Source organism: Anoplopoma fimbria, chromosome 11 (assembly GCF_027596085.1).
Source record: "Anoplopoma fimbria isolate UVic2021 breed Golden Eagle Sablefish chromosome 11, Afim_UVic_2022, whole genome shotgun sequence".
NCBI classification, from domain to species: Eukaryota; Metazoa; Chordata; class Actinopteri; order Perciformes; family Anoplopomatidae; genus Anoplopoma; species Anoplopoma fimbria.
In genome coordinates this window covers 14,045,977-14,068,670 of record NC_072459.1, presented here as the reverse complement: position 1 = coordinate 14,068,670, position 22,694 = coordinate 14,045,977, and the positions used below count along the sequence as shown (strand labels likewise).

General features: G+C 39.9%; 2 protein-coding genes across 13 annotated transcripts; both read right to left on the bottom strand.

The window, feature by feature from the left end:
• Positions 1-46: 46 nt before the first annotated feature.
• On the bottom strand, positions 47-9,235 carry atxn7l3a (ataxin 7 like 3a). 2 transcript variants are annotated; one of them, XM_054607183.1, is made up of 14 exons: positions 9,031-9,235; positions 8,034-8,076; positions 7,790-7,889; positions 7,520-7,652; positions 7,249-7,420; positions 7,046-7,143; positions 6,913-6,935; positions 6,756-6,801; positions 5,985-6,022; positions 5,802-5,870; positions 5,668-5,711; positions 4,993-5,064; positions 3,450-3,586; positions 47-3,364 (listed from the first exon to the last, which is right to left on the bottom strand). In XM_054607183.1, the coding sequence occupies exons 3-14, from the start codon at positions 7,838-7,840 to the stop codon at positions 3,150-3,152; spliced, it is 1,098 nt and encodes a 365-aa protein (XP_054463158.1). In that variant the 5' UTR covers positions 7,841-7,889; positions 8,034-8,076; positions 9,031-9,235; the 3' UTR covers positions 47-3,149. The 2 variants fall into 2 exon arrangements, with proteins under 2 accessions (XP_054463158.1, XP_054463159.1); XM_054607184.1 differs by lacking the exon at positions 4,993-5,064.
• Positions 9,236-11,644: 2,409 nt separating this feature from the next.
• On the bottom strand, positions 11,645-22,441 carry ubtf (upstream binding transcription factor). 11 transcript variants are annotated; one of them, XM_054606872.1, is made up of 21 exons: positions 19,360-22,441; positions 18,442-18,515; positions 18,002-18,174; positions 17,771-17,854; positions 17,520-17,675; positions 17,329-17,393; positions 17,102-17,228; positions 16,907-17,017; positions 16,664-16,797; positions 16,417-16,558; positions 16,286-16,327; positions 16,048-16,155; positions 15,678-15,833; positions 15,431-15,571; positions 14,646-14,756; positions 14,472-14,560; positions 14,185-14,374; positions 14,042-14,089; positions 13,872-13,925; positions 13,665-13,781; positions 11,645-13,566 (listed from the first exon to the last, which is right to left on the bottom strand). In XM_054606872.1, the coding sequence occupies exons 2-21, from the start codon at positions 18,491-18,493 to the stop codon at positions 13,447-13,449; spliced, it is 2,220 nt and encodes a 739-aa protein (XP_054462847.1). In that variant the 5' UTR covers positions 18,494-18,515; positions 19,360-22,441; the 3' UTR covers positions 11,645-13,446. The 11 variants fall into 11 exon arrangements, with proteins under 11 accessions (XP_054462847.1, XP_054462848.1, XP_054462851.1 ...); XM_054606873.1 differs by having other exon boundaries at positions 20,213-22,441; XM_054606876.1 differs by having other exon boundaries at positions 18,457-18,515; positions 20,213-22,441.
• Between the last annotated feature and the right edge of the window lie 253 nt (positions 22,442-22,694).

The window sequence follows — 22,694 nt, the reverse complement described above, 5'->3', positions numbered from 1 at the left end:
TTTCAGTATCTGTTTGTAGTCTAAAGAAGTGAGCCTCTAGCTAGGGTTTGTGTTTATTTATATACAAACACCAGTATGCATGGCAGTGAAGAAAAAATAGTCACATTATGATCATTTTCAACAGTCATTCACACATGCACAGGTTTGTGCTTGTGCATGAACAAATATTGGAAACTCACAACATCGCCTTCTTTGTTATTGCACTGTTACTGCACGCAAACACACAAAAGAGCCACAAGAGAACGTCAGCTGTTAGCTTTATCCACTAAAAGTGGTTCAAGAATCTAAATCACACCTACCAAAGTATCTCATTGACAGTTCATTTATCTTTAGTGCACATCACAAGACTTTACTGGGAAAAAAAAAAAAGATTCAAAAGGGCACGGTCAAAGTCACTTCTTTACAGAAACAGATGAGAAAGTTAACTGTATTTGGAAATGAAATCAGGATTTGACAGGATTGTCACGTTCATGACATTTGAGACAAACAACTCAATGCACTTGACTTTAGGGACTGTACGAAAATGATTTGGGTTCGGGGGGGAGGGAGGTTGTATTTTGTATTTTCTTGGCCATTTCTAATATTTCTTCGAACCCTTCCCTGGACTTAAAATAATAAGGGACACCTGTCATCCAAAAGCTAGAAATAAAAATATTAAAAGACAAAAACAACAAATATTAAGCAGTTCTCACAGCCATCACATGGGTGGAAAACTGGCTTATTAGTTGTGTTAACCAATTAAAGTCGATAAGGAAAATAGTGCCTTGATACAGAAACGTATGACCGATGGCACATATATAATATGACTTAAAAATAAATCTTTAAAATAGGAACTCATAGTGCTGCACTTGATTGTTCACATAAAAAGTGACAGAAATAGTTGAAAGAATTATAAAAAAAATATCAAAAAAGAGAGCTTGAGGGAGGAAAGACAGGACTCCGAGTCCTCTCTCAGCTGACCAATCACAGCGTGAAAGGATGGTCATTTTTGGACTTTGGGAAAGTTATCGAAATTCTGACATCTGGAAAAAGGTGGTGGTGGATATTCCGGTTCGCTGGCAGTTTAGCCCGCCCCCTTTTTCTTGACTCTTTTACCCCCTAATAATTTGCATACAGTCCCAAAGTTTTACAGCGATGGTGCCTTTATGTATTAAAAGCAAAAAATACGTCATCCTTGTACTCAACTCTACAATAATATCTGAAACTGTAAAGTCTTTGGGTTTGAAAAGAAGAAAAACAAACAATGAACCTTCACTAAGACATCAAATGTGAGAAGTTGCAGGTTAAAGGTTAATGAAATAGTGCATCTGACCTCTATAGCGAGTAATGTATCTCACAACCTTCACATAAGACAACATACAGTCTCACAGACTTATCACTCATGATCATGAATGACAAGCATTCTACGTCATGTGATCTATAAGCAGAAACTAAGTTAAAATACACAAGACAAGTTTTGTACAGAGGAAAGAAAGTTATGTTAGATTCATGATTACGTTTCCATCTCACGCGTCATACATACATGTACTGTACATGTGCCCCAAGCCCACTGGCTCATCAAATATCAAAATCTGCATTTAAACACAATTAATATACACACACACGCACACACACACACACTTTATAGGCAGTGACAAGTAAAAACTTAAATAGATTGAAGAAAAACAAAAAAAGTTAAATATTTAAATGGCTCACATACTTTTACAAGAATGTCACATTCTAGGATGCATAGTTTTATGAAAAAAACGTATGATTACACACGCACACACGCTATAACTACACAAACTACGCGAAAAAGTGACATTCACACTGAATGCAAGTCAACACACAGACGCACACACACACACGCACACACACGCACGCACACACACAACTGTGCAATACAATGCTAGAATTACAAAGCCACTGATGTTTACTCCTGTATCAGTCTCTTAAGTGTAGAATTAAAAGCATTTGAAGTCCACACGTCTCCTCGAAACTGAGTCAAATGAACAGTCTCAAAAGAGGGAAAGGTAACAAGACCGCAAACAATGACACCAGAAGGTTTCAGAAAAGTCAACTTTAAGACTTTTCCTGCTTTGAGTAAAAACTTTGGGGCCAACAAAAAACATTTTCTGACAAAATTTAGCAAATAAAAAGGTCTTAAACTTTAAAGAAGTAGTTAAAGAAGAAGAGGTCATCAGGAATTTAGATGTTTAGGGACATTTTGTACAAAAATCTATTGAAGTGGACAACTAACAACTCCTAATGGGCCTGTTTCACCTCAGACATTTTGACTTTCCTTTGCAGGAAAAGCACAGGTGCAATTAATTATGTTAATAATGACTGAGTTCCATTTAAGTGTATCAGTAAACCCTGTCAGTGAGCCAGTGTGCACAGTGGCAAGGCCCTGGAACCAGGAAAGATAAATGGAACGCAGCCCTCAATCATATTATTAATTAGACCTGTGGTTTTCCTGCTATGTCACATCAAAATGGGGCTTTTTCCACAACAAAATAAAATGAGTGATATTCCTGTCATATTGTGCACTTGATGTCAATTTGTAGGTTTGAAAAGCCAAAAGTACATGGACACCCCTGTGGCTGTTTGGTTCGAATGAATGAATATGTAATGCTACAGCACACACTGATGTTTTATCTGATAGCGTGCCTTCAACTTTGTGACAACAGATTGTGGAAGGTCCTCCCTGGTTTCAACATGACTATTCCTCTGTGCTCAAAGTTTGGTTTTGGAAAATCTTGACTTCCCTGCACAGAGCCCTGACCTCAACCCCCTTTGAGATAAACTTAAACTCTTAACTGTTCAATGATAACATATGGTTGTAAAGTTCAGGTGTCCACATACCTTTGGCCATATAATGGAACAGCTTAAATTGAAAAACCTGCCTAGACAATATGAAGGCATATAAGGTGACTCTAGCAGATAGACAGGTTTTCTGATTCACAGCTGGAGGCCTTCCATTAATTTAGAAACTAGGTAGGGCTAGGTTAAGTCTGTTTTGAGGTGGAGTTTTCCCAACAAGCCACATTTATATGAATTAAAACTACTAAATCAAGTTTCATCCCATCCTGTCCAGGCCGGTAAATTTAGGTATGTATGGAGGAGCTTAACAGAGGAGGTGAGAGCTGCTCGGACAGACAGGGCTCATGCTAGTTTAGGTCATCGTAGATACTGGTAATAGAAGGTGCTGAGAGTTTGGGCCTCTTTTTTTTGGTCGATAAGCTGATATTACTCTGAGAGCTGCTGCTGCCTCCAGACAGACTTCCTCCTACTCCTCCTCCTCCTCCTCCTCCTACTCCACTGCTCAAAACAAGAGACGTTGTCTTCTTTTTCTTGGGCCTCCTGGAGTCGGAATGGTTGGTGCCTGTGAGCGGGACAGGAAAATGTATCGATCAACTGTGCATGTTTTATCAAAATGACTTTCGGTATGATGCACGTCACTTCCTTACTGGCTTTAGATGAGGCTGAGTCAGCGGGTGAAATATCGGGGGAGTCTTCCCACTGCAGGCGGCTCATCAGGGTCTGTCCGTCTGGAATGTCAAAGCTGTCGCTCTCCACCACAGCATCTGCATCGGGCAGCGACGGCCTGTTTCATGAAAACCAGACAGAGGTGCTGACTGGTTAGACTGGTGCGGGAACACTCGCCCTTAAAATGTCTCCATGTTTCTCATAGTATTTCTATACTTAATGTAGTCAAGAATTAGTTAAAGAAACAGTGAGATTATTTGAATATCTTCAGCACAGAGTCAATGATCTGCAACAGTGACTAATCAATTATCAGGCTAATTACAACTATCTCACATATACTTGGGATTTTTTCAAAAAAGCCCCTCACCTACTAATATAGCAGAAGATCAAACACTTCTGTGTTAGATCAAACATTTACCCTTTCTTTAAAATATGGAAAAATCATTAGAAGTGTTTGGATTTATTGCACTTTTTGGCCTCAATCCTCTGTTCTCTCCTCACTGGGAGAACAATTCGGAGAACGTGCTTTGCATTCAGTTAGAAAAGATTTGGTACTTCCAGTTCACCTCTCAATCAGATAAACTGGATTTATTTAATTTTCCATCTTTATCTATTAAGTTATAGTCATCAGATTTGCCTTTTTGTCTTCTGTCCTCCTTAATTAATTATAAATAATCAAACATTATTAATATGATCTTCGTCAGCCGGATAATGCTATCGGCCGCACGTGTGCGTGCACCTCTGTGTCTGTCCCGGACATGTAGTTCACTTGTATAATCTATACATACAGAGACTTTGATGAAGCGGTTTGAAATGTAATCCACTTCCATTACTTTTGTTATCGGACAACCTGGTTCCTTAAGGTGAATATCAGCAATATTTACTTATTAGAAACAAAGCTTTATAAATATAGAACAAATATAGAACAAGATGTTCCTGATAAGTCTGTCAATAAAAATGTGTCAACGCAAATACACACACTTTATTTATTGTGATACACCAAAGAGTCTTGTAAAACACTCTAAGTTTCACAATTCAAACTTATAAAGGAAAATGTTTTCGAAAGCTTAAAATATGATGTGGGTTTTTGTCATTGAGAGTCATATGTATGTTGGCTGGGATAAAATAATGCAGGTATCACCACAGAATTTGGTGAATCATGTGTCACATGCTGATTGACACAGCTGCTCCTCCCCTGAAACCCAGGTAAAAAAAAAAAAAAAACTGCCGATAATGTACAACCTTTTTTTTTTTTTTTTTTTTTAAATGATAAAAGCATGCGGCTTCTGTCTACAGTCCCCTTTGTACCAGAGTGTTCACAACGCTGACCAGCAGCATCGTTTAGCTCGTATCTCTGGCTACTCGATCTGAAAACCTCGAACTGTATCAGCAAACACCTGCACCATGAGGGTCACAACACTCATTCAAACATGGCTTCTGTTAAGTACACTTGCGGATGAGGGGAGGGGAGGGGAGGGAGAGGGGAGGGGGGAGGAGAGGGAGGGGGGGGATGGGGACACTCACGCGGACGGCCCCAGGAGGAACACCCTGACGGCCCTCCTCTGCTCGTCCGTGTGCTGGGGACATCGCTGAGACCTGGTGGTACACAAGGTGGCATTATACATCCCTGAGACAGCTTCATGCATCACCCTGCCTGCACACATACAGCCACAGGGAGGGAGGACACGGCCAGTGACCAATCAGAGGGGGGGGCAGAGAGGCAGCAACGAGGGGTTAGAGGTTATGTAGTGTTAGAGATTGGTCACTGACAGGGTCCTCTGTGGTCTATTTAAAAAGTATATATCTTGATCTAAATCTTTGGCGTTTCATTTTGGGGAGAAAAAACGAATCAAACAACTGGTCAAGAAATCGTTAAACATTGAAATGCAATGAGTTGCCACTTGTGTACCCCTAAGCTGGTCTCAACTACAATAAAAGTCTTCAGAAATACACAAATTAAACTGATCTCAGGTGTAAACACGACTTTCAGTCTCTAATTGATTTAAAGACATAAAAGGGACATGAAGACACCGACCTAAGAATTTGTATTAAATAACTTGGCGACCAGGTGTCAGAGTACCTGGAACTATCCTGCATTAGCCCAGATATCAGCACTGCAACAGCAGTTAACCCTTTTCCCAGAATGGAGATGTTCCAACACTAGTTTATCTCTGTGCCTGTGGATAACACAGTAATTACCTGGTACACATCTTCTTGGTGTGCTCAGAGATCACCCCACATTGCTGTAGAAACAAACACAACTTCAGTGATCAGCAGAGATAGGAGACTGTAAAAGCTCAATATGCTTGTCTGCATTCATGTAGAATACGCACCGTTGTCAAGAGGGATCTGACTTCATCCGGGCCTAAGGTTTCATAACTGATGCCAGTATAATAGTTGTTCTGAAATGAAAGACAGACAAAGAATTACTATCTATACTTTGCACTGACATACAATACAAGATGGAAAAACTTTGAAGTCTTTCAGAGTACATGAGCAAAGGAAGAATTTGTCACCTTGTAAGGCTCTGAACTGACGGTGCTCCCGAGCTCACCTGGAAGAAAAAAAAACATAACCGTTGATCCTCTTTATTTATTCAAACTTAGCACCATTAGAATAACATCAAACATTTGAATTCAAGTCACAATCAAGTTATTTACTTGGAAACTAGCTTGCAGCTTATCATATATTATTTGCTTCTCAATTGTAAACAGAAAAAAAAAATAGATCCATAAAACTCCAGTAAAACCATAAATTGTTCTTCTTTTTATGTTTATGTCGAACTATTCCTTTTACTCAACGGCAAGAATTTTAATAACACGGATGCAAACCAATTGTTTGGAAGGAATTTGTAAAACAAAAAAAAAAAAAAATATATATTTATATTGTCACACCTCGTTATCAAACTATTTGTTTTACAAGCTATTCTGCTGTGCACCATGACTCACATACAAGTCCCTTCTTCTAAAACTCTTAGTATTTGTGAATTTACCCAACACTGCATTGTGCAGACATTTTGGCACACGATCATTAACTGTGAAAGTTGAACTCTGCCAGTATAACTTCAACGCTGACAGCTGATGTCCACATTCTACTTCCTGTTACAGAGGAAACTGCATGCACAGAGTGTCCTGATCTGCAAAACGATGCTTGGGTTTCAAGAACACTGGACGGAACCAGGTCCAGGTTCAGCCTTGAATCATTACAAACATCTACACCACACTCAGAAAGGTTCATGGTGCAAAACTTCACCAATCCACATGGAGCTAAACACCAGGTAGACTCACCATTTTTATGTTTTAGAGATTTGGATCTTCTTGGGGAATTTTGATTCTGCAGAAAGAAAACCATTCAGATTACATTAATCCATTATTATACATAATGACATATATATAAAATGTACTTTAATACAGTCTGCAAAAGAGGAAACAAATGCAAAAGTACCTTATCTGACTTTCTCTTCTTGGCTGCAACAAGGAAATAAGAAGTTGTTTATTATGAGGAAGCAACGTGAGGTTTTACTTAACCATTCTCTTAGCACAGTGAAATTGAAGTTAAGCCATTTTTAATAGCTCACCCTTCTTTTCTGCCCCATACGACCAGTCGTTATCATTGAGGTCATCGTTGTCCTCCTGATCACTCTCTGATTTGCTCATGTTATTATTGCTGGCTAGCCTGTTAAAAGGTAAAAATAAAAAAATAAAAAGCTTTTAAACAATCTGATCCTAATTATTTTGTATCAATACAACAATCAGTCCTTAATGACCTTTACTGACCGACCTGCGGTTGGCGATGCGACTGCTGTTGCGGCCCATGCCGAGACATTTCTCCAAGTGCGGGGCGAAGCGAGAAGCTGCTATCAACCTTTTGCAGTTCGGGCACTCACACTCTTTGTTTTTCCACTGATTGTACACTTGGCCAAATATGTCCACACCTGGCTGATCCACTATTTCTGGAAGTAGAAAAAAAAAAAGACATGCTGTAAGGAAACACACAAAAGAAAAAGAAAAAGACAAATGGGCAAGTAGAAACCTGGGGACATGGCACTAACCGAACTCTTTCATGCTCTCTTGGTCCGTTTCATCCAAGAAGAAACAGCCCTGTTTCACAGCACGGTGAACCTCAAAACACAGGCCCAAACAGGCATCTTCCACCAGCTCAGAGTAGATGTCATGGACCAAGGCCTGTAATTAGATCATTTAAAACCCAAATTCAAACTGGTTACCACATTAAAAAACAGATGAAAGACATGACATCTGTCTGTGGGTGACAGTTAAAAGTTACATTTATTACAAATTAAAAAATATATATTTTCACTCACCTCCAGCCTGGTGTTGTCTGGGCCTGACAGGGGCATATCCTCCATTTTCATTTGAAAATCTGTATGGGAAATCTTGATAGCAAGGTAATGAGATGCTGACCTGAGGATTTTGAAGAAAAAACACAAAAAACAAGGTTACGATCATGAGACGGTTAACAAGAGGTGACAGTTTAAAGAGAAAGAGACGATTCCAATCTGTCATCAAGGTCCAGTTTAGGAATCAAACTGATACTAAAATAATTACTTTTGAAAGAGATGTCGATACTTGTTGCAAATATGTCTTCATTCTGTGGAAGAGAGAAAAATATATAAATGATTAGATAAGTTAAGTAAAGCATTAATAGATGCCCAGAGGGAAATTCCTTCATTGCAGCACAAGGCCAGAAATAAGTACAGATAAATAACAAAAGTGAAAATAGAAACTATACCACAGCAATTCAAGTAAAAGTACAGAAGTAAAGTGAGAGTTAACAGCTGCAGAGTATAGTATATTTACACATCGGACTGATACTTTTTACAATATGATTAAGCACCGATACTTAGTGTTTGTCTGTATTCATACATAATTATAAATATAAATGTTATATAGTATATCAAGCAATAAAACAGTGTAATATATGAATAAAGTATAGTATAGCACTGTGTATATGAGGTGGGATATAAGATGCAGCATTAAGTGAAATTTAGTATTATAGTATAATACAGCACAGAAAATATAGAATATCACATCTAATAGATAGGCAATTGTTATAATATTCTATAATATACTATACTAGCTATTTATGTGTAAGATGTAGGGCTGTTTTAATTAAACATTGCAGGGAATACCAGCCCATAAAAAAAAAAACATAATTTAGCTACATTTAATTGGATTCAAAATAAAATCACATGTCAATAAAAAAACAGTGCAAATGGCCTCTAACATTCACGCCATCGCTACATCTCAATCAGTCAGGCTGTTACAGTCATTGAGGTAAGGTGCGTCTTTATTTGCACTTTAAACACATGCAAATAAAAATAAAAAAGCTTCATTTAAAACACTAAACTAGCGGCTTGATCACGTCAGTGTGAAAATAAAGACAATGTGACGTTGAACGCAGGTCAGTTAAAGAGTTGAGATACAATGTAACGATACTGATGTTATCTCATTTCACACACACACACACACACACACACACACACACACACACACACACACACACACACACACACACACACACACACACAATGTTTCCTCTTACCCTGTCATGCCGAGAACTCAGGCAGCTCCTCTGAGGGAAGCAACATCACCGTGAGTCCATACATGAAACAAACACCTCAACAAGAAGCCTGGTATTCAGCTGCAGCCACCATTGTACTGCCAGTGAGAGACAAATCCCCTGTTTATGCTGCTTGTTGTCGCAGGTGTCGGTTGAAGTAACGCTGCAAGCCCGCTTGACACCGAGGAGGCCAAACGTGAAGAACCAAACATAAAAAACAAAACAACTGACTTCCGGTTTGGACCTTAACAATAAAAGCCTCGTTATAAACCGACATGTGGTCGTACTCACATACCGTATAAACCACTATGTAGAAAATCATTTATTAAAAATAGGTCTTACATTCAAGATTTGACTTAAGAAAACAAATATTGTTAAAATAAACGGTCCCTCTCATAAGTGTTACAATAGAGTAGAGGAGACCACATGACACTAAAAACCTCTGCGATGCAAATACACTGTGCAATACAATAGTTATAATAGTTTCTGTCTGTGTATATAATATTTCAGTTACTGTGGATTATTTACTGTTTTTTACTGTGTTTTTACTGCTCATTTGCTTATTTATAATATTATATAATTTGCTATGCCTCTTGTTTGCACTATCCTCTATGCTGCTGTAATCCTGTACATTTCCCCGCTGCTCGACTAATAAAGGATTATCTTATCTTATATGGCAATATTAGGACTGGAGCATTAACTCACAAGCAGCATTTTAATGTTACAGCTGGTGGAAGTGGAGCCAATTTTAACGACTTCACATGATAGTATTATGTAACTTTTATATTATATTAATGTTGATGTTTTGTTTGTAAAATCTTAATGTGAAAAGTAACCCCATCTGTCAGATACATTTAAAGTAGTGTAAGTATTTCCTTTCGAAGTTTTGCCTTAAGTAACAGTAAACTGAAGCACTTAAGTAAATCATTAACATTGGTGAAATTTAACAGCTTTTCCCGTCTAGCTGTGGTTGCTAGGAGATGTGTGACGCAGCTAAGACCCTAGCGATGGTTTTATTTTGAAGGTAGAATAAAGATGCTTCCGGTGTCACTGACAGCTTTGGGGACGCTTACCGTCCACCTAAGACGTTAATAAACGAAAGAGATGGCGCTCGTTATCTGGGATCAATTAGTTAGGCCTGAACTTTTGAATGAGGTCATCTTTAACGCCAATACGCTCTATATGACCAAAAGTATGTGGACACCCTTTTTTGGAAGTTTGCAACACAATTAAGGTGATTTATTATCTGATCCTGGGGTCTTGAGTCTGTGTAGTGTAATAATAGTTTAGGACACTTTTGCTTAAAAAATGGCTTAAATGGTTGATCTAGCAAAGTCGTGTCAGATTCATTTTTCTTTTGATCCACTAATTAATTAATCAGCTGATTGTTTCAGCTCTAAAGCACATAATATTATGATGTATGTAGCATTATGTTTTCCCTTCACTGGAAGCCCTGCACATTAAGATGTCCTGTCTGCTTGTACAGGTTTAAAACAGAACACAGACGTCCAACTGTTAAAGATAATTTTTTATTTGCCCAAATACTTGAACTACAAGGACATAAGAACACCCTCAGCTATAGAAAACATCAAATTGTCAAATGATCAGCAGTACAAACTTGTAAAGCTTCGCGGTCTTAGATATCTCTATAAACCAACATAAGGGAGAGAAGAAACAACTAAAAACAGGTGAATTAAACCAAAAACTCTCCCCTGTGAGTGGAAAAACTCACCGACCTCAGAAGTCACAGATGGGGGTTCGCCAAATTAAAGCACTAACAAAAACGATAAGCACTCGATACAAAAACAGTATTTACAGGAAAAATTACAACAGTTTTTTAACCCCCCAGTAACTCAGCCCCCCAAATCCCTTTACAAACTCCCATCTATCAATATCAGCAACCACTTTTCTTCTTCTCTCCCTAAAATATTGAAATAGTCCACGCTGGTTTTTGTTGCAGACGTTGATGAGATTCATAATGGTCAAAATCAGTCCATTACTAACAAATTATTCCAAGTTGCCATTCATCTGTTTGTGGACCCAAAATGACAGTCATGGAAGTCGTGTCATCAGTTTGTTTTTTTTCAGGTAACCAATGACACGACAGCGCAGAGCACAAAACTTACTAAAGACCTTTGGGGGGAAAAGGTAAAGATTTAACAATATCTACATTCATGGTGTTGGTATGACGTCCCCACACAGGCACAGACATGCACGCTGCAGTCACCTCATGGTATGCAACAAAACAGTACACATTATAAAGCAAAGAAACAAACACTCACACCCTCATATATACACAGCTCGGTGCATGCATGCACACAAACTCACACAGAGGGACAGATTTACATTAAGTGCACACGTTTTTGGGATTAAGCATCAGACTAAAACCCAAATGGATTACAGTCAATACCATTAAAAAATTCAACAACAAAAAAAAAAAAAAAAAAATGATTAAACTATTCAGTTCGACATCCACAAAATGATTCCAGATGGATCAGGACACAACTGCTCACAATTAAAACAAACCTAATTCAAAATAACTGTAAACAAAACAAAACAAAACGCTTCAGAGGAAAAATACACCGACTGTATGACGTATTCTTTAAAAACACCAGATTTAATAGAATTGTTTCAGACTTATGCATAAATCACACCTTTCAATGACAGACACATGGTAATGGATCCAACAGAGCCTTTATAAAGTATGAAATCCTTTTTGTTTTACATTTCTGAAGCATAATGGATGCAATAAGGTGTTTTTTGACCTTCATTAACAAAACAAATCTTCACAAACTGATCTAAATCAAGTCCTAATATACAATATTGATTGCAAATGTATTGACCGGCGCAGACAATTTTTTTATAAAGTTGGATTGCGATCACTTGTGTAATATTAAAAGTAATTACACCTGTATCTGGTAGCTACAACAGCTTGTTTTGTAATTTAAAACAAGCTGTAAAAAAAAAACCCGTTGAGTATAAAGGAACATTCCAAATACATTACAAGTTTTCTGAACACTACCATTCAAGGGGAAAGATACAAGAAGATTTTCAGGGCAAGTTATAGTCTGCAGAGTCCTGTAAGGTCAGTCGTTTTAAATTTTAAAAAGTTATTAAAACCAAAAGACAATCTGTAATGCTCACTCCAGGTCCCTATAAACCTCAGTTGGTTTTCACATAAAGAAAAACACTACCGATCTACATAGAGTTGTGGTTATAACTGCTGCCAAAGATGCATTTACTAAATATTTAGGAGGGTAAAAAATATTTCTAATCAGGTGAGGTTTTTTTTTTTTTTTTTTTTTTTTTTTAAACTTGCACACTAAATTTAGATACATCCGTAGAGATTGATTTTCTCTGCCAAGTCTATCTTTACGGATTAGCTTGTCGCGGTCTTACTGAAAGTTGGATGAGATCAAGGTTAGTTTCCCTTTTGTGTTGTCTGCTACACTTTTAAACACCTGACATCTCAGCTGGTTGTGTTCAGGTTTCCTTTAAGTCAATCTCCCCAAAATTTTGCAGTTTAAAGACAAATTTTGTTAATGAGTTTCAAAGCATCCACTGTGGTTCAATGTTGTAAAACAATAAAGCATGAAAAAGTCCAAGAGGGGGTGAATACTTTATATAGGCACTGTTACCTTTTGAATGAGAACACGGGTAAGTAAGTAACAAGTTCTGAAAAGTTCCAGCAACAAAAAAAAGACATTCAAAATGGCTTGATTTTTTTTCCTGAAAAAATACCACCTCTTTAAGAACCAAATGATAAAATCTACATCGTAAATTTAGAATAGAGAACAACGCGACAATGCTTTGAAAAAAAAAAAAAAAGATATTCAAGGAAACATTCTGAAGAGTGCAATTTTTCTGTACCCTGCACACCCCCTCCCCCCCCTGTTGCTCCCTAAAGTGATCCCACCATACTATGTTCTTTGGCTCTATGAAGCCTGTTCACAAACTCATGCCACCTGCCTTCAACTAATTACCAGAATAATAAAATAAAACACTGTCCGGTAATGAATTACCCTCAACATTTAAAAACCCTAACCTTAAACCATTGAACCTGTAAGTCAAGATTGAAACCTGCGGCAGAAAAAGTCCATGACATCACCAAGCCAGTGGGATGCTGTTTTTTGGCATAACGTCAGAGGCCCGTAATGTAAGAGGACCGTCACACCAAAGAGGGAGGGAAACTGATTTTGGACATAAGGGGGCAGCGTCCCCCTCCATGAGTGGATCACCGAAGCGGCAACATAAAGTGTGAAGTGAATGAGGCGATGCGGGGGGCCCTCTGGTGGTGGGAGGAGAGCAGGTTGGCACAGTGGCAGAGCTCCCTTGACTCTTGGCTCAGCTCAGCTCAGCTCAGCTCAGCTCGTCTCACGAAAGACGTCGGCCCCCGTTTCAGTCCGAGTCGGAATCCGACGACGCCTGTGAATTCGAGTCGCTGCTGCTTTCCTCCGACTTGTTCTCCTTGTCTTCGGCCTCATCGTCGTCTTCCTCGTCGTCGTCATCCCCTTCCTTCTTTAAACAAGCAACAATGAAAAACATATATATTTATTTAGCGTGGTTAACTTCCACTTATTGTCGCTTTCTCCGCTTCCCTACAAAGTGCAACTCACATCATCGTCGTCGTCCTCATCCTCATCGTCGCTGGATGAATCTGCCTCGGAGGAAGCCTTCTCCCGCTCGTCATCATCGTCGTCCTCTTCATCGTCGTCCTCCTCTTCCTCCGTGTCCTGCGGAAAGAGAGGGTTTCAGGTAAACAACACATGACGTCACTACAGCAGATTTATGAGAGAAGAACAAGAACAAGAGTGTGCGCTTACAGATTTCTTGGCCTTTGCCTTGGGACCTCCTGGTTTTGCTGTAGTTCTCCTTTTCTGAAAACGTCAAGCAGGTAAACAGTTTTCAAAATGCAAAACATCAGATATAAGAAAGCTTAAAACATTGCAGAGCTGCAGTACAATTCCCCATGGCAGTGAAATAACTGACTTACTTGTGAATTATATTCTTTGTAAGTGTTTCTCTCTTGTGAAGACAAACTCTGTGGAGGAATGACAGTGTATGTTAGACAACTCAAGTGCCCAACAATCCATTGACAAATCCCCCTCACCCCCCCCTCAAACAACCACTACTTACAGCGAGCCACTGTTCCAGTGTGACTTTGTACTGTCTCTGCTTCTCCTCTGCGATCTTCTTGTAGCGGTCCTTATCCTTCAGCGTTAACCGCTGCCAGCGGCTGCCGATCTCGGTCATGCGCTCTTTCATCGGGAGGTGATTGAGCTCCCCGTTGGACAGCATCTCCTGAGAGAACTTCTGATATCCGTTTCTAGATAGTCAAAGTCAAGCGAACGATCACAACGTTAAGTTTTCGAGAGAAAACGCACAACAGGCAGCACAGACCGGTTGGATGGGGGCAGACTTACGATGGTGGTTTCTTGGGTTCACCCTCAAACTTCATCTTCTTCCCTGAGGCGATCACAGCAGCAGGTGAGCGCATCTCACACAGGTCTCTCTGTTGAGGAGTAAATTGTTAGCTTTCACTGTTACAGAGATGTTTTGGAGCTCCACATTGACATGGTCAGTAAACTGATACTAACATCGTATCTCTTCTGGTCCTCTGCTGCCTTTTTGATCCACAGTATTTTCTCTTTTTTCTCCATGGTACTCCAGGTTCCTTCCATTGCTTTCTGTGCCTTTGGCCGGTCACTCTGACGAAACAAAGGGTCACATTAAATGCAATTGTGAAGAGTATTTTATGTGCATTTACCAGCACTTTGTCAGTTATACAGCTGCAGTTCATTACTAATAGCAGTGTGACTGTCATTATCACCAGGACTCCGTTCCAAATTCATGTAGATGAGGAACCATATAAATGTATTGATAGTTGAAAACGTTCTTAACCTTTCTGACACTTTTATTCTGTTTTTCTGCTATGATTTGTTGTCAGAAGCTCGGTAGTAAAATGGTAAACACTAAGTTATTTCCAATTTTGCGACCTTTACTAACTTCAGTCCAAACTAACATTTGGACTGACAGATATCCCCCCCCCTCTCCCTAGGATAGAACATAATTACAATCATAGTTAAAAACGTAAATCTAAACAGTACACCCTATTATCTAGGGCACTGACAAACATAAAAACAGGATGGAAGGAGAAAAAAGTGATCACTAAGACGAATCAGAATTCTTACCAATGCTAGTTACATACGTATACATATATATAGGCATATAAAGACAGAAGTTATCAGAACCTAAAGCATCAACACAGCTAAGGAAAGGTTGCCATATCAATGTAAACTTGTCAGCTGACCTATCAGTATACCTAATCTTTGTAAAATCACAACTACCAGTTTGCATTCTAGAGACTAAGAGGAAAGCAAACCTTAAATCTGGCCAGGTAGTCTCCTATGACACTCTGCTGCCAGATGTCCTGTGCGGTCTTAGGTGGGTCCGGCAGACGGCTGCGATCCTCCTTCTTCTCTGAATCTGCCTTCAGGATCGCTTCCATACGTTTGAACTTCTCCTAAATGACCAAGACAACAAGAACATTATTAGAAAATTAAAACATATTGGTATGACTCGCCACCTGTGATCCACTCAATTGTTCCGACTTATCTCTATTACATTACCTTCTTCTTATCTGGCAGCTCATTCCACATGCGAGCCAGAAGTCGTGTGAGCTCGCTGTCAGAAAGGTCCGGACGCTCCTGCTGGAGCTTCGGGCGCTTTTCCTCAGAGAAGATGAACATGGCTGAGATTGGCCTTTTAGGTTTCTCTGTATTTGCCTACAGGTTACGGAGAAAGGGAAATGGCACGAAGAATAAAACATTTAGGGAATGCAACATGAGTTTAACATGCTTAAATCGTAAAAGTCAAATTTCTTGTGATAAAATTATATTGTGATCAAACCGGTAAGCAAAAAGGGTAAAAAGGATATAATTCACTGGAAATCACAGTTTTTGTCTGAGTAAATGTAAAGAGTATATACTTGGCCCTTACCTTCGCTTTAGAGGCCCGCTTTTTGGCAGCAGGACTGTTGGCTCCGCCCCTCTTAAAACCTATTTTCTCCTCAGACAAAACCCGGTGTTGCTCCTCCTCTGACAAACTCTACAGATACATACAGCAGAGAAGATACACGTGAGAAATTCTTGCAGCAAAAAGTTTAGCACACAAATAATAAGATTGATGGCTGCAACAAAAACACATGGTGGTTGTAGAAACCAGAAATTATACTTACACTGAGAAATCTGTTCATCTCAATTTCAAATTCCTTCTTCCTCTGAAAAGACAAAAAAAAAGGCATTGTTAGACAAAATTGAAGTTTTCAATTTTTTAAATAATAATCTCAACTGATGATTCTGGACTCACCTGTTCACAGCGTTTCTGGTAGGCGTCCTTCTCACCCTGTTTCAGCAGCTTCCACCGCTGGCTACACATCACCATACGCTCCGTGCTGGGCACATCCTTCATGCTTGACATCAACTCCGCACAGAACATCGAGTAGCCATTTCTGAGAGCACATACACATTATGTTAAAAAAACGTACTAAAAAAGGAGCAGAGGACTTTGACCAGCATCGTGCAGATGTGTCAGCGTATTTGCAGCTATGACTCACGGAGGCGGTTTGTCGGGTCGGCCATCAGATTTGTCTTTCAGGTGCCTCTCAGCCTTGGTCAGGGTGGACTTGACGATATCGTCTTGGGTCATGTTTAACTCTGGGTGCTGCTGGATGTACTCCCGCATTACCCCCTAGAATAATGCGGACAAAGTTAACACTGAAGACATCACTGCCTTTTATAAATTCTACCACAACTGCCCTTGCATCTCAACAACGTACGACACACCCCTGTAGTCTTACCTCATACAGTTTCTGCTGCTCCAGGGACTTGGCGATCCATTTGAGTCTCTTCTTGTCAGACAGCTGCGTCCACTGTTTGCCCAGACTGTCCTTAATGTCTTTGGTGGTCGCCTGGTGTCAAACACAGAAAGTTAACACCTGTCACATTATGCAATTGTGCCTTTTGTTTGTTGTGTTGTGAATGCCTGAACTTACATCCGGGCGTGTCTTGAGGACAGCCTTCTTTTCATGGTTGTACCAAAGCTGTTGGGGTGTTCTGGGCTTCTCTGGTGCATTTGAACCCTTCTTGGTCATGCTCTCCATAAGGTCTGGGTGCAGTTCCCTTCATTTACACAACAGTTAAGCACAATTATCATCCATAAATATGATGCGCGCAGGGCTAATATGACATAATTATAATTATTAGTATCACATAATCTTACCTGAACTTGCACATGCTGTGCACAAATGTTTCTTTGTCTCGTAAGAAGTCCTCAACATACTTTTTCTGCACCCATGATAAGAAAGAAAACCAAGAGTAAATGACAGAAAAACAATGTTTCCGTTATAAATTAATGAGATTTGAAACGGGATCAAATTTATTTTAGCTGCACCTAAGATGCCTTTAACTGACCTTCTTTTTCTCCGGCAGCTCCCTGTACTTCTTGGAGAGGATTTTAGTTAGGTCTAGGTTGCTCATCTCTGGGTGCAACTTTGCGTATTTGGCCCTCTTCTCCATGAAGAATCGGAAGTATGGAGTCAAAGGCTTCTTGGGGAAATCTGGGTGTTTCTGTTAAACATGGGGGAAATAATTTAAGTGAAAAGTCTTAAGAGTTATAGTCATAACTGCTTCTTGTTCATTAGTTCCATGTATGTTTAACTCACCTTTATCTTTTTGCCCTTGTAAGGGTTCTTGATGTAGTCTGCGGCATCAAATATCAGCTCTGTCAGAGTCCGGAATTTACGAATCTGTGTTTAAGGCAGACAGAAAAACATCAAAAATTAAAACTCAAGACATAACATTTGGCATTTAGCAGATCAAACTGACTGTTGCACAATCCATAAAAATAACACACCACTATACTAGCCTCCAAATACAAACTTAAACTGACTCACCTCTTTAGAGACCTCCTGCCACTTCTGCTTACACATATCTCCTGTGTAGGAATTGAAGGCCACCTTCTGCCAGTCGAGGTGGGACTCTGACGTTTTGTATTTAGTCAGGTCTTTCGGCGGCAGGGCCATTTTCATGGCCTCGAGTAGTTTTAAGAGGTCCTCCTGTGCCCACACTGAAAACACAAATACAACCGAAAGGACACAAAAATGATAAATCTGCTTATCTGTCTGCTAAATATGAAATGATGTCCAATTAGGATACCCTATTCCATTGATGTAGTGAGTTTTATGTATGTAATACTGTGTAATTCTGGGTTTGTGACATGTAAAATACATTTATAATATATATATCATTATAGGCTTAATATACACAGTTTTCATTATAGCATATGTATTGTCATTGTGCAAGTGTAAAGAATAATTATAATTTTTTTCCATACATGTCGAAATCCCACCTTTGTCTTGGGCCGCTGCCTCCATTTCCCCATTCATTTGTGGTTGTACTGTATTGTATCTACAAAAGCAACATAAAAATCAAGTTATCAAACACATTTAATAAAAAAATAAAAATTGCAAACCATGTAGTTTAAAAAAAAAAAAAAAAAAAAAGGTGTATGAAGGTTAATAATTTTCTCCTTCAACCATAATGTATTGTTTATATTACAACATTTTTATTATGTTACTTTCATATGTATATCATAAATAAGTGAGTTGGCGGTGATATTATAAGTTAAACTCTGAGTGGTGGAATTTAAATTTGCCTCGACATAATGGTTTATGTTCATTACACCGCCCCTTAAACGTTTACGCTGCATGGTGAGACATAGGCTATTGCTTGTGACGGCTTCAAATCTCAAATAACACTGCGGAGGGCTTCAACTAGCACAACTAGCCGCGACAACGGGAGTCTCCGTCGAGCAAATTTTGCCAGTCGGAATTTAACGCATTAGTACTGTCCTTTAGTCCGCAACCAAAGTATCGTGAACACCCGGGAGCGACCATTTTCTCGCCCCGTCCGCTCGGTAATGGAGGCTTTTTGCTGTGCGGAGCGGAGGTTGGGGAGGATCCACGGAAGGAGGAAGCGAATGGACGTGGACGGACAGGCAGCTGTAGGCGACCAGCTGACCACGGACGGGGGATCTGCTTTCGGTCTCCGAGAAGGGGGAATGGTGGCCTGGAAGCACTGCAGCCAAATGCGCCACTCGGCAGAAGGCGCCTCATCACCGTTGGACGCGGATCTAGCTCCGCCGTGCAACCCTATAATCTTCTCTTCACATGTTTACCCAAGACCTGAGCGAGTAAATCTATATGATATTTAGTTTACAGTGAATAAAAATGTTTCCAGAGTATTCACAGACCGATTAAATCAGTTTTTGGGGCGTTTAACGTTGGGTTTTTAGAGCAAAGCCAGTGCATTCTTCAGCGAGGCGTAGCCGAGCTGTGATCCAATGATGGCGGCTGCTCGTTGTTCATCGTGTCCTTGATGGCCCGAGCTCTGCGTGGCTTCCACGGGGTGACCTAGCGACACTAAAAACACCGACCACCATTACTAAAGAACCAAAGAGCTGCTTTAACGTGCACCTGGAGCCGTTTTTAAATACGTTTCCCTTTAGAATTTCATGAAATTTGAACAATATTGAGGATTAAAAAAAAAATGTGGAGCTGAGGCATTACGGCCAAGGGCAGCTTGGTACGCCAAATGAAGCTAAAAATTTAATATTTAGAGCCATACTTTTAAAAAACATATTTAATACAAAACGTTAACATTGCATTTAATATGAATCTCAGTTTCCTCCGGGGCAGACCTGGACTTAACGTTACTGTTTACAACAAATACTTGAATACTGTTTTTAATTTGTACCTTCCGCTAAACGTTAAAATTAATTTAAGCTTAACCGTGTTTTCTTTAAAAACATTTTTTGAGAAAAGTGTGCCCGAGATAAAGGTTACGGTTGTGGGTTGGAGGGACTTGCGGAGGCGAAGGAAGAAAGAAGAACGTGGAAAATATTTTTAACGGTCAACCGCTACAGGCTGCCTCGAGCTCGCTTTGCCAACGAGTGCATTTCAACGGTCGTTTTCTCGGCTCCATTAACACGCGGTTCAACTGTAACAGAACGTTAACCGTTGGCTGCGAGCTAAGAGGAAACACGTTCGACAGCCGAGGAGAACAGCTCCAGGTCCGCCATGCTGCAGCTCGACGAGGAAACCTACCGTGACAAGGTCCAATGGCGCACTGCAAACACTGAAACACGGAGCTTAAAACTAATGCCAGGGCGTCGCAGGCTCCCTTACCTCGGTCCAGAAGCGTATAAGCGAGAACAAGAAGGCGGGTTCTCCGAGCTCGGTCGTCGGCGGTTCTGGGCTAGTCGGTTTGAGAGAGAGAGGGGGAGAGAGAGGGCGAGTCTCTGCACGGTGAGATATTAAACGGAGATCCCTGATGGCTAACCGAGAGAGGCGGCTGGCTGTTCCGCCAACAGCCGCATGGAGGTCTCGGCGCGGAAACCACCGTTAATTCCCCCACGCAAATACCCCGGTTTCAGCGAAAACACTCTAGTTTCGATGACGGGGACTAGGCACCGACCCACCGTAGTGTTAATGTGAGGATACCGGATTTACCTCCAGGTCTTACACCCGGTTTTTCCCCCGCTGTAGAGGACAAGAAATCCGGCTATGGCCGACCTCGTCTGTACCCTGCCCCAGCGGTCGGTGTGGCTCGCTACTACAAAGAGACTACCGAGCGAGGCGCCTTTTTAAAAAAAAATTGTTTTTAAAGTAAACAAAAGCACACATTAAAGGTCTATTTTGCGTTGTGTTGTTTTTGTGTCGTTGTGTGGCTCCCTTTACGCGGTGGACGAAGCCGCGCTGCTCAGCTGGCTTACCTGTCTCTCGGCGTCGTTGTGGAGGAAGAAGGGGAGGGTTGAACGATAGCCAGCACTGCGCCGTCGGTCCCGGGCTCCAGTCCCCGCAGAGATGGTCCTTCCCCCCGCCTCCATCTCATCCGCCGTCTCCCTCCACTCAACGCGCAGCAGCTCCTCTCTCTCCATCCAACCATTTCTCTACGCGGAGACATCCATTTTTCCCCCGACCTCGCACCGCTCTCTTTCTCAACCCAACCGAGGGATATTTGTTTTTTCTCCCCCGTGCGTTACACCGACCATGTCTGATCTTCAGCCCAAGTTTGAGCCCCGAATATTTAATCAAGAAAGTTTCATGAAAGCCAAAAGTTGTACCAATGGTTATCTTGTGCAGTGCTACCAGCTTAACTCACACACCCAATTGACTTAATATAATAAAAATATATTTTTTTACAAAAAGTTTATAATTTCAACTTTTTCAACCTCAGATTTCCACTTTAAATATAACTATCTACTAGGTCTTCAAAGTAGCCTCGATGCATTTTCACATTGCTCGGCGATTCCTCAACTAGAGGCTGTTTGACAGCTTCATTTTGGCCCAGCATGTTGTTTCTTTTCAACTCCACCTTGTGTGTTTGTGGGCGGAACCCCCGGCCGTCCAATCCAGTCAGACCGACTCAGGGAAAACAAATGACTTTCAGGCTCTCGGCCTTGTTAAACTGTGCTGCGTTCCCTTGCTATCGGAATTGTTGCCATCATCTCACACGAGCTTGTAAATAGATGGAAGGTGATTTAAAAGTAACTGTTTATATGAAGTGTTCAAATAAGTGAATATTACATAATTGTAATAAACAATAGCAATACATTGGGACATAATTATATATATATATATATATATATATATATATATGTATTCGTATTAGTTTGTTGCACTTATTGTATTCGTATTAGTTTGTTTCTGCACTGTACTTGTGCTCTGGTTTATGCTCTTAGATGCTTGTTTAAGAAAGGAGATGCACTTATGACTTCTGGTGACTAGTAGTTCTCTTGAATACCTATGTTGAATACACTGATTGTAAGTCGCTTTGGATAAAAGCGTCTGCTAAATGACTGTAACGTAATGTATACCAAAGTTTATTGCTGAAGTTTATTTTTTATTTCCTTCAATATCCTTTTTTAAATAAAAAAAATGCCTTTTTCCAAAGTCTTCATATCTTATGTAATTGTTTCTCAACTAATTTGTTATTTCATAATGTTATGGTGGCTGCTCAATCAGATCAAACCAACAGTCAATCACAATCTGTTTTGATGAAAGTAGCTCTATGAAATGAAATAGTGATAAATAAAAACTGCTTAAATTAAATTAAATAAAGCTGACCGGTAATGAGGTATTTTGCCGGTTAGCAGAATGATTTAACATTTCATGATAATATGCTGAGTTTTAAAAAGTTGTGTGTATTTCAAGTGTCTCTATTCATTTCTATGATTATATATTTAATAATGTTTTATTAATCAATATCTTTGGCTCTTTGAGTATATATAGTGCATTTTGATGTGTTACTTTGATCTTTAAAGGATTTGTAGGATTTATCCTTATCCGTTAGTTTTGTTTTGTTATGCTTAAACTTGACTCAATCTCATCTGATTTTAATAGAAATTATTAAAAAATGAACATCTGAGGTTCTCTTGTCATGAAGATTCATTTCTTATTTCAGGCTAAAAGTATCTACAGTCATTCCTATGGTGTTTTCCAAGGAGAAGTTAGAGTTTACTTGATAAACTTGAACGCAGCATCTAGCTGACTGGCAGGCCCATAGAAATAAGATATCTATTCTATT